At 33.8% G+C, this 12,997-nt stretch overlaps 1 protein-coding gene across 1 annotated transcript in view; it reads right to left on the reverse strand.

The window, feature by feature from the left end:
* The window catches only part of LOC140824213 (uncharacterized), a 40,429-nt gene that overhangs the window by 8,405 nt on the left and 19,027 nt on the right, over window positions 1–12,997 (reverse strand). Inside the window, 6 exon segments of the mRNA XM_073185808.1 lie at window positions 960–1,012; window positions 1,045–1,321; window positions 1,439–1,497; window positions 3,456–3,664; window positions 3,758–4,058; window positions 5,178–5,221. Coding sequence (XP_073041909.1) covers window positions 960–1,012; window positions 1,045–1,321; window positions 1,439–1,497; window positions 3,456–3,664; window positions 3,758–4,058; window positions 5,178–5,221 — 943 coding nt within the window.

A 12,997-nucleotide genomic window follows, 5' to 3' on the forward strand; every position in this document is an offset into this window, starting at 1 on the left:
GATTTTCTAAGAATTGTTTTATCATGAAATGATTTGATTTTTGCTTTATAAATCCTTGAATTCTCATACGCATCATTTCTGAGTTCATCAAGTTCATTAAGTTGCAATTTACGCAATTTGTTGGCATCATCCATGCTTGAATTTAAAGTTTTTATCGCCCAATAAGCTTTATGTTCCAATTCCACAGGCAAATGACAATGTTTTCCATAAACCAACCTATAGGGAGACATATTCAATGATGTTTTAAAAGCTGTTCGATATGCCCACAGTGCATCATTAAGTCGCAGAGACCAGTCTTTTCTATTTGAGTTAACAGTTTTTTCCAAAATTTGCTTTATCTCCCTATTAGCTAATTCAACTTGTCCATTTGTTTGAGGATGATAAGGAGTTGTTACTTTGTGAGTAATACCATATTTTTTCATTAATGAAGCAAATGGTTTATTAACAAAGTGAGTTCCCCCATCACTTATCATAGCTCGAGGAATTCCGAATCTACTAAAAATATTTTCTTTCAAAAATTTGATGACGATTTTATGATCATTTGTTCGACATGGAATTGCCTCTATCCATTTGGAAACATAATCAACTGCAACTAAAATATACAAGTATCCAAACGACGGTGGAAAAGGTCCCATAAAATCTATTCCCCAACAATCAAATATTTCAATTTCAATGATAGGATTCAAAGGCATCATTTTTCTTTTTGAAATCGCACCCAATTTTTGACAATTTTCACAGATCTTGCAGATTTCGTGGGTGTCTTTAAACAAAGTGGGCCAATAAAATCCACACTGCAAGATTTTTGCAGCTGTTTTCTTTGAAGAAAAATGTCCCCCGCATGCTTCTGAATGACAAAATTTAATGACACTACTTACCTCATTGTCGGGTATGCAACGTCGAAAAATTTGATCCGGACAATACTTGAACAGATACGGATCATCCCAATAAAAGTTTTTTACCTCATTCAAAAATTTTCTTTTATCTTGGGAACTCCATTGCGGTGGCATTTTTCCTGTCACAAGAAAATTTACTATGTTAGCAAACCAAGGTGTAGTAGTAACTGAAAATAGATGTTCATCAGGAAAATTATCGTTAATTGGTGTCATTTCAAAAGATGATCCTGTTACTAGTCTCGATAAATGATCGGCTACGACATTCTCGGTTCCTTTTTTATCTTTGATTACAATGTCAAATTCTTGGAGCAACAAAATCCATCGTATCAGTCGTGGCTTTGCATCCTGTTTGGTCAACAAATATCTAATAGCAGAATGATCAGTAAACACGATAGTTGTTGATCCAATCAAATAAGAACGAAATTTATCTAATGCAAATATTACAGCAAGTAGCTCTTTTTCAGTTGTGGAGTAATTCATTTGAGCATTGTTTAAAGTTCTACTTGCATAATATATCACATAAGGCTTACCGTTTCTTCTTTGACCCAATACTGCACCGACTGCATAATCACTCGCATCGCACATGATTTCAAATGGTAAAGACCAATCAGGAGGTTGCATGATAGGAGCTGATGTTAAATGTCGAATGATTTTATCAAAAGCATTTTGACATTCTTGAGTCCACTCAAATGCACTGTCTTTTGTTAAGAGGTTACAAATGGGTTTAGAGATTAAACTAAAGTCCTTTATAAACCTCCTATAAAATCCAGCATGTCCCAAAAATGAGCGAATTTCTTTAATGGTTTTTGGAGGGGGTAAATTGGCAATGACATCAACTTTTGCTTTATCGACTTCAATTCCATGAGATGACACGACATGTCCCAAAACAATTCCAGAAGTAATCATGTAATGACATTTTTCCCAATTTAAAATAAGACCTATTTCCTCGCATCTTTTTAAAACTTTTTCCAAATTTTCAAGACAATTATCAAATGTATTCCCAAAAACAGTTAAATCATCCATAAAAATTTCCAAACAATTTTCAACCATGTCGCAGAAAATGCTTAGCATACATCTTTGAAATGTTGCTGGGGCATTGCATAAACCAAATGGCATCCTTCTGAATGCAAATGTTCCAAAAGGACATGTGAATGTAGTTTTTTCTTGATCTTCGAGTGCAATGGGAATTTGATAATAGCCTGAATATCCGTCAAGAAAACAGTAGTAGGGATGACCTGCTACTCTTTCTAAAATTTGATCCAAAAATGGTAATGGAAAATGATCTTTTCTAGTGGCGTCATTTAATTTTCTATAATCAATACACATCCGCCAACTAGATGGGACTCGACTTGTTAACAATTCACCTTTTTCATTTTTTATCACTGTGATGCCAGATTTTTTGGAACTACTTGTGTTGGGCTTACCCACTTACTATCAGAAATAGGGTAGATAATTCCAACATCAAGTAGTTTGAGAACTTCAGTTTTCACAACATCTTTCATGTGTGGATTTAATCTCCTTTGTGGTTGTTGAGATGTTTTTGCATTTTCTTCTAAGTGAATTTTGTGTGTGCAAATTAGTGGATTAATGCCCTTAAGATCTTTTAGTGTCCAACCAATTGCATTTTTATGTCTTTTAAGCATATCAACTAATTTACCTTCTTGATTACTTGAGAGTTTGGAAGAAATTACCACCGGATATGTTTCATCTTCTCCAAGAAATGCATACTTCAATTCTTCTGGCAAGGGTTTTAACTCCAATACTGGTGGTTCGTCTTTGTTCTCATATTTTTCATCAAATTCTTTCTCTGATCCTGGTAACGAGTGATACCTGAAAAAATCGTCAAGATCAATTTCAATATTTTCTTTAACAGTTTCAATTGAACAAATATCTAATTGATCACGAGTACTCCCTTCTTGAATGTTTTCTTCCACAAGAGTTTCAATAAGATTTTCATCTTCACTTTCATCTCCTTTGTCATGTGGTTGCTTACAAAGATTAAAAACATTGAGCTCCAAGGTCATGTTACCAAATGACAACTTCATTATTCCATTCCTGCAATTTATAAGAGCATTAGAAGTTGCTAAAAATGGACGACCTAAAATTACAGGAATTGCATTACAAGCTTCAATAGGTTGTGTATCTAAAACTATGAAATCGACAGGATATACAAAGTTATCAACTTGGACCAACACGTCTTCTACCATACCTCTTGGCACTTTAACAGATCTATCAGCAAGTAAAAGTGTTACCGAAGTAGGTTTTAACTCGCCTAGATTGAGTTCTTGATAAACTGAATATGGAAGTAAATTCACACTAGCTCCAAGGTCAAGCAAGGCTTTTTTAATCTTTCGTTCTCCAATAATACACGAAATAGTAGGACAACCAGGGTCTTTGTATTTCAAAGCATTATTATTTTGAATGATTGCACTTACTTGTTCGGCTAAAAATGCTTTCTTTTTCACATTCAATTTTCTTTTCACAGTGCACAAGTCTTTCAAAAATTTGGCATATGATGGTACCTGTTTTATTGCATCTAATAAAGGAATATTAACTTTTACTTGTTTAAAAATATCATATATATCAGAATTCAAATTTGATTTTTTTGTATTTTTCAATGCATGAGGGAATGGTGGTGACACTGTCTGTTGAACCTCCTCTTCGCAAGTTATGGGTTCCACTTCCTTACCCTTTGGAGTTGATTTATCATCATCTTCACAAGGTTCAAGAATGGATTTTTCCACAACCTTACCACTTCGAAGGGTAATAACAGATTTTACCTGATCCATCGGTTGAGTTCCAGAAGTTCCAATTTGTGTATGATGATCCTTGGGATTAGGCAGAGGTTGTGAAGGAAATTTACCTTTTTCATGAACATTAAGTGCAGATGCAAATTTAGCAAGAGTATCTTTCAAGTCTGTCATGGTTTGAGCAGTTTGAGTATTGATAGACTCTTGCTTTGCAATGAAAGAATTCAATGTATCTTCCAAATTTCTTTTCGGCGGAGGAACATAAGGTGCATAATTTTGAAAATTTTGTTGATTTTGAAAATGTGGTTGCGGAAATTGTGCAGCATTATCATTCCTCCAACTAAAATTTGGATGATTTCGCCAACCTGGATTGTAATTTTGAGAAAATGGTTCAAAATTTGGCCTTTTGAAATTGTTCAAAACATTGGCTTGCTCATGGAGACATTCTTTAAAAGAGGGCAAAGTGGGACAATCTTTTGTAAAATGATCACTTGTATCACAGATGTGACACACAATTTCTTGAACAGATTTTAATTGACCATTCTTTTTCAATTCAAGTGCCTCAACTTTTCTTGCCAAAGAGGTAAATCTAGCTTGAAGATCATGTTCATCTTTGAGAGTGTACATACCTCCACCAGATGTAGGAGATTGAATCTTGTTTGATGGTTCGATTGTACCTATAGTGTCCCAATTTTGAGCATTTTCAGCTAATGAATCGAGATACTCAATTGCCTCGTTCGGATCTTTATCTTCAAATGTTCCATTACACATAAATTCAACCATTTGCCTATCTTTAGGTGTTAAGCCTTCATAAAATTGAGAAACAACTCTCCAAATTTCAAAACCATGATGTGGACAAAGATTAAGCAATTCTTTGTATCTATCCCAACACTGATAAAAAGTTTCTCCTTGTTTTTGAGTGAAAGTGATGATTTGCCTTTTGAAAGAATTTGTTCTATGAGATGGAAAAAACTTTTTCAAAAATTGTTGTTGCAATTCATCCCAAGTTCGAATGGATCCCGATCTAAGATTTTGTAGCCAAGTTTTATCTTTATCTTTTAAAGAAAAAGGAAAAAGCTTAAGGCGAATGGTGTTCATGCTACAATTTAGATCATTATATGTGTTGCACACTTCTTCAAACTCTCGTAAATGCATGTATGGATTTTCAGAATCTAAGCCATGAAAGTTGGGTAAAAGTTGGATAATACCAGGCTTAAAATTGAAATGAGATGCATCAGGGGGAAAAACTAGACATGAAGGTGCACTAGTACGTGTAGGATTCATGTGATCTCTAAGTGTTCTTCGTCTATCATGATCATGTTGAGATTGAATTTCATCTTCATTTTCTTGGATGGGTTCTTCCGCCATGTTTAGTAAAAATAAAGGGTTATTTCGAATGAGTCGACCACTAAGTGTACGTGACCAAATGCTCATGCAAATGCAAAACAAAAAGAAAAAAAAAACACACAAAAGCAATAAAAAGAAAAATAAACTTTAAACAATATTAAATAGACTTGAAATTAAATTATACTTCCCCGGCAACGGCGCCAAAAACTTGTTGCGACTTTGATTGTTGCACTCCCAAGAGCAGGTTGTCCACAAGTAGTATAATTCGGTGAGTCCGAATATCGTATCCACAGGGAAGCTAAGGTAATTACAAGTCCACTACAATGTCTTTTTGTTTTTGTTTTTGTTTCTTTTTAATTTTAATTGAATCTTTAATGGGTAAATTTTAATTGTTCAAATTTAAATTTAAGTAGTTGAGATTAAAGGATCCACTCTTGGTATTTTAATAAAGTTAACATTAACGAACAATATTGAAATCCACTTAATAAAATGGTTCCAATATATTAAATAATCATATTTATATTATGTTATAAATTATAATCTTATAAGTACATAATATATACCAAAACTTATAAATGTGGTCAAGTATTTATTGTGCTATATATATTTGTAAACACTAAATCAAGGTTCCCACTTTAAATGGTTGGTAAAACCAAACAAACATTTAAATGGTACCAATAAATTAATACTATAATATATTCATATATAATAAATCAAGGAATCCAAGTTAAATGGTTGGTAAAACCAAACTAACATTTAAATGGTTCCAAGAATTTAATATTATAATATATTTATATATAATAACTCAAGGCATCCATTTTAAATGGTTGGTAATACCAAACTAACATTTAAATGGTTCCAAGAATTTAGTGTAACATATAGCAACAATAAATCAAAACTCCCACTTATAAGTAGGGTATAAAAATGCTTAAAGAAATAAATATAACATAAACAATAAATAATGATTAAATAATATAAAACATAGATTCTTACCTTATAATAACCTTATTATCATGCCAAGAGCTTCACCTTATCATCTCAACTTTAGGAAGTTAGCTATTCATTATTCAAAGTGTAAAACTTTGAATATGAAATTAACATGCTAATTATATTTAAATGAAGAAATAAAAGAAAAATATAGAGAGAAATATTATGAACTCAAAGATTTGTTCATAGAATGAGGGATATCTCAATACATTACAATGCACCCCTATTTATAGCCAAATTTGGGGAGACAACCACAAATAAAATATTATTTTTTACACATAAGTCTTCATTGGTGTTCCAAGAAATTAATATTATATTGCACATCACTTTTGACAAGCATCTTCTCCGAATTTTCTTCTTCACATAAAATGAAACATGTGGATAATTGAGTTGTCTAGTTGTGGTATTTTTTTCAGAATATTTGACCAAGTAGTTTGAGAGATATGGTCAAAATACTAGAGCATGGTAAAACTGCCACTCCTTCGGTAACTTTAATTGTTGCTTAATTTGATCCCAATTGTGAGAGGATTTTTATCTCATGCTTGCCACCAATATTGTAGATATTAACATCAACTTTCTACAGGTCCAAGAATCATCTTAATCCCATTTGCAACGCCAAGGTTATTCTTGTTTTATCGAACCTGTAAAAATAGTAAAAACTTATAATTACACAACAACTTATATTTTATACAATTTATTATAAAACATATAATATTTAAAAATTTAATAAAACAAAAACTATATATTTATATTATAAAACATTTAATTAATGTACAATTTTTATGTTTATCAGTGAAATTTCAATTTCTGCATACGGGGTGAAGAACAAAATCAGCCGACAGATGGAAGCTCGAATAAGTATAGAACGCATCGAGATGAATTTGTTCTATTCAAGTACGTGTATATTTTTTCATGTAATTTTTTTTAAACTTTATTTCGAATTTTATTATGTTTTTGTTAAATAGGTGTCCATTATAAAGACGTGATGAATTTCATGCAAAGTTTAATGGGTTTGAAGTACAACGTTGGTGAAAGAGAAAAAGTAGCTTGTGTGCTCATAAATCAGAACGAAAAATTATCTTCTTTATTTCATAATCTAAAGTGGTTAGGTGAATACAAAATTTTTTGGTAAATCTTCATAAAGATCCAAGGACACTTGGAGAATCATGGTTAGTGTGTTCTTTTGAAAATATTATGTCTTATACTTGTTTGTTAAATGGATTCAGACCAAATTAGTTTTTTGAAAATTTTATTGTGGGCCAGCTAGAGTTCATTTTTTCTTCTCGAATTAAAATTGTGTCCATTGTATTTGTATATGTTCTTCGATAATTGTTATGAATGAATTTATTGGACAAGGTTTTCAGTTAATCTTTTACATTTTTTCATGATTATTTTTATAAACTTTTTTTATGTTAACGTGAATTAGAAAATTATAACATATTTATGCCACATAATTGGGGATTAGAAAATAAAATTTTGGTTGGTAAAGTTAAAAAGTCGTAGTTTTATCAAAAATATGTTTAAAAACTCTCATCTTCTAATATGTTTAAAAATATTAAAAAGTCGCTCTGATACCAAATGTCACGTCCCAACCCACTTGTGATATTGTCCGTTTTGACTCGAGGTCTCAAGGCTTTAAAACGCGTCACAAGGGATTGCTACACGCTCATTTAAATGTCCAGCATCTCTCCCGTGGTTTAGCGATGTGGGATTTCGCCTAAGGGCCTAAATGTTACGGCTCAACCCACTTGTGAGTACAAATTTTTTCGGTACATCCTCGTAATGATCCAAGGACACTTGCAGAATCATGTTAGTGTGTTCTTTTGAAAATATTTGGTCTTATACTGGTTTGTTAAATGGAGCTAGACCAAATTAGTTTTTGAAAATTTTAATGTAGACCCAGCTTGAGTGAATTTTTATTCTCGAATTAAATTTGTGTCCATTATATTTTGTATATGTGCTTCGGTAATTGTTATGAATGGATTTGTTTGACTATGTTTTTAGTTAATCATTTATATATATTTGTCTCGCTCGAATATTAGAATCAAATCTCCACCATTCTGAATATGCCTCCATATGTTTCGAATAACATATCCAAATTTCAGCAAAATCCAATGGTTAGTTTTTCATTTATAGCTTTCGTAAGAAAAACTGCTCAGATTCTAGACGGGAAGAACATATCTTCGGTTTTTCGTCCATGAACAGGTAAAAACGACTTCTAACCTGATCCTCACCATTCATAATATATTTGACTTACTTGTGAATATAATGTTCAAGTGTGAGCCCGATCCAACTGTTCAATAAGGCACAAAGAATTTTTTAAACGGCTGATTTTTCTGGCGATGTGCTGCTACGTTTTCGAAGTGTCAGGTGCATAATTATTCTATGATTTTTGAATTCTTCATTTTTTCTTTTAGGTCTAAGGTAAGTGGGCTTGTTTTAAATATTTTATTTCGATTATATGCATTTTTTCGTTCTTGAAAATTCGATCGAGTGCAAATTTCCATGATCTCTGTCATTGACAAGCCGCTTCGATGCATCCTACTACCACTTGCTCCACTGCTGCTTGCTCCACTTATAGTTACTGTAAAAAAAAAAAGACAATATCATCCAAACAATTTTATGTATTCTTGGTGGAGTGTATTGATGATTCACATTCCTCTTAAATAAACATCACACACACAATATGAGATGTAAAGTCCGTAATGAAAGAATTTTTTTTAAAAAAATTTGATGGCCGAACAAAATAAATTTTATTAGAATGATCAAACATTATAAAATAAAATTTGGTAAGGTGAGAAATAAGAAGTTTCTGTAAGAAATAATATAAAGATTTGGTGGGTGAAAAATAAGAGGAAGATCGATGAATATTTATAGAGGGACGGAATTTTACGAAAATTTGAATTTTTTTTAAAGAAAAATTCATAATCACTTTTTTAAAAACATCTGCAAAAATTGATCGTATTTGTACGTAATTTGAATTTCCATCAAGTTTATTTACATCGTATTTGTACGTAATTTCCGAGATTAGTCGAATGTTGATGATAATCAAAAAAAATTGATGGCCGAACAAAATAAATTTTATTAGAATGAATTTGATGGCCGAACAAAAAAAATTGATGGCCGAACAAAATAAATTTGATGGCCAAATAAAAAATTTATGAAAGACGATGAAATTTTACGGTTGGTGTGACTAACACATTAATTTTACTAACACATTAATTTTACTTATAGTGAAAAAGTCCTAAACAAGTCACGCCGGATTATAATTAATACAGTTGAAAAGTCCAAAAGCAAATGCATTTATAATTTTCTGATCACGCCTCTTTGAGAGGCGTGAAATCTCAGAAGAAGCCATAAATTGGCAGCTGAGGTTTCTTCGGCTTGAAACACACATTTACAGAAAATTTAAAATGTCAATTGCCGTGCATAAATGCCCTTCCCCCTCCCCTAACCCTTGCACTGTTCATTCTCATTCACCCAAAATCATCCTCAGTTTCCTTTCCTTCTTTTCCATATGGATTCTTATAAAATTTCGGTGTTCTGGGACATGGTGACATGTCCACCCGAAACAGAAGACGAGGTATCCTTCGTTTTAAATCGAATACATCTTGGTCTTGAAAATTTTCAAATTCACGGGAAAATTTCGGTTTCTGCATATGGGGTGAAGAACCAAATCAGTCGAGAGATAATAGCTCGAATAAGGAGAGAACGCATCGGGATGGATTTGGTTGACTATGTTTTTAGTTAATCATTTATATATATTTCTCTCGCTCGAATCTTAGAATCCAATCTCCACCGTTCTGAATATGCCTCCATATGTTTCGAATAACATATCCAAATTTCAGCCAAATCCAACGGCTATTTTTTTATTTATAGCCTTCGTAAGCAAACTGCTATGATTCTAGACGGGAAGAACATATCTTCGGTTTTTTGTACATGGACAGGTAAAAACTACATTCTAACCTGATCCTCACCATTCATAATTTATTAGACTTACTTGTGAATATAATGTCCAAGTGTGAGCCCGATCCAACGGTTCAATAAGGCACAAAGAATTTTTCAAACAGCTGATTTTTCGGGCGATGTGTTGCTACGTTTTCGAAGTGACAGGTGCATAATTCTTCTATACTTTTTGAATTCTTCGTGTTTTCTTTTAGGTCTAAGGTAAGTGGGCTTGTTTCAAATATTTCATTTCGATTATATGCATTTTTTGTTTTTGAAAATTCGATCAAGTGCAAATTTCCATGATCCCTGCCATTGACAAGCCGCTTCGATGAATCCTACTACCACTTGCTCCACTCATAGTTACTGTAAGAATAAGACAATATCATCCAAACAACTTTATGTATTCTTGGTAGAGTGTATTGATGATTCATTTTCCTCTTATATAAACATAACGCACACAATATGAGACGTAACGTCCATAATTTTCTTAGAAATTAATGAAAGAATTTTTTTAAAAAAAATTTGATGGCCGATTAAAATAAATTTTATTAAAATGAATTTGATGGCCGAACAAAATAAATTTTATTAGAATGAATTTGATGACCGAACAAAAAAAATTTGGTGGCCGGATAAAATTTTTTTTACGTCTCTGAATGAGACAACAAGGATTATTTAGAGCTAAACAAATCTCACGTCACAAGAAACGTAAAAATACACATAAGATGAAAGGTACCAGATATTAAAAACAAGATTATACCTCCACTGTCTGCACACGGTGAGCTTTCCAATCGACAATCCCTCCGAACTTTGAAACAGCAGCTTTCACGGATTCAAAAGGGGCTGCTGTGTCGATTTGACCTCTTTCAAACTCTGAACTACGGAGAAGTTTAGACTGTTGCGCAGATTTTGAACTCCCACTAGAAATTGAGGGTACTTTCAGATGGGACCGCCCAATGCTAGCATTAAGATAAATGTTTCAGAAGGAGATCAGTGAAAACAAATACAATAAATGAGTCTCACTGTATAATTAGTTTCGCACCTATATAAAGAGGAGAGCATTGAAGACAAAAGAGAGAGAGACCAACACAACCCTAGAAAAGAAAGGGCACGCTAAATGCTTATCATCTTTCAAGAAGCAAATCAGCCCAGAGGGACACTTCAACGTGTTGTAGAAGCTCATTTCCCATAGTGTGTGAGAACATCCTTGTTCAGTTCTCACACACGTACTCTCTCATAACCACTCAAATACAGTCTTGCACAAAGAAGTTAAATTTGTGTATGTAGTCTTTGACACATAGACGTTAAAGAAGTGTTGGCTGGAAGGTGCTGCCTTCAGTCTAGACTAAGAGTTCAGTTAGGCAGTGGGTAAGTACTAAGCTGGGTGGGTTTGTACAAGTAATGGTATAAATCAAAGTCTTCTAGTGGATCCTACCCGAGATGGAAGAAGGGTTGATGTAGGAGCAGTTGAAGTCTCCGAACATTCATAAACATATCTTGTGTATTTAACTAATTAACTACTGTTTTCAAACTGATTTGATCCGTTAGAGCATCATTCGGTTCAGTTTCTTGCCATAACTGAACTGATATATGCGAGAACTGATCACTTGCTTTTCAGTTATTCAGTTTATATAAGTTAAAATGTTTCTAATTTAACAGTATTCTTTACGAAGGATTACTTCGAGTTTCTTACGCTTGGTTTTTACCCAAACTCGATTTAATTCATCGGTGTTAACATTCTTAGAACACGAGCTATTGCATCTTGTTGGAGAATATTGTGTTTGAAGCATTTTCGAAGGTGCTAGCACACACGATCCTTCACTTATCCTTCAAAAGTATCATCATTTTCATCACTTATCAAAATCATGCATATACGTAATTTTTCCTTAAACTCAAGCATGAAACGTATTTTTCATAATTTCATAAAAATAATGTTCGTTATACAAAACATTTAAATAAAGCATGTAAAATTTTGCTCAGGGCGCTGCCAGGACAAAAATCAAGACTCAGGCGCAAAATGACCATTTTGCCACTTGAAGCCCAAAATGACCATTTTACCCCTGAACCTCTAAATTTCGACCCGAAGCTTACCAAATTCCTTAAACACCCCAAACCATAAAGATAAGCCTTCGGTAAACGTAAACTCGAGCTCATTTCAGAACTTATACAATTCGTTTTAAAACTTGGACCGGGGTCCTGGTTTTAATCCGAATACCCCCGAAACCTAACCAAATTTTTCCCAACTCAAAACATGACTTGACTCTACTTGTCCAGCCTGAAAACTAGGTATTCGAGACCCTTTATGACACCCAAAAAATAACCGAAAGCTGCTGGAAAATTTCTGCTCAACCTAGTTGATAACTAGCCGCGACCCTAGCACTAAACCACCAACCCTACCCTAACCAGCTGGGACCAGCCCCTTCTAGCCCAGCTTAGGACCCTTCTGTACCGACCTAAGTACCACCCTCAGTTCCATGTACTTGCGTCCCTAGTTTCACCAAGAAACAATCAAACCTAGCCACAAACGTAGTCTATGCACCTTCTAGCTTTAATCCACGCATGGTCACGCTACTAGCTGACCATGGAGTGCCCCGAGCTCTTGTCACGGACCAATCATGTCCTTAACCAGCCCCTGGAACTAGCCAAGCCCCGCTGCACCTCACCCCTTACCCAATCTAGCCATATCGAACTCGAACGACCATATCACCAATCGCCCTCATGCATCCTCACCTAAACCACTCAAGCTTCAACTCCAGCACCTAGGTCCCTCCATCATGGACGTGTCCAGTCCCCTAGCAGCGTAGATCAACAGCCCCTTACACAACAATTCAAGAAAAACGTGAGTTATGAATGAAACTATGTGTATTTCGTGAAACACCTTTGTACAAAAGAAGCTACATGATAAATCCATGAGTTTTACTGCAATTACATATACGTCAGCATATATATGGTGTAAAGGATGAGAAAAAGAGATACATGGCATGTCTTATCGTGTATATGCTCGCAAACGTGAAGATACACGCGTTGAAGAATCACCGGGGGAGCGGGGAGGAAGCTTGCTTGAAATAAAATGGA

This window comes from Primulina eburnea, chromosome 2 (assembly GCF_022965805.1).
Source record: "Primulina eburnea isolate SZY01 chromosome 2, ASM2296580v1, whole genome shotgun sequence".
Classification (NCBI taxonomy): Eukaryota; Viridiplantae; Streptophyta; class Magnoliopsida; order Lamiales; family Gesneriaceae; genus Primulina; species Primulina eburnea.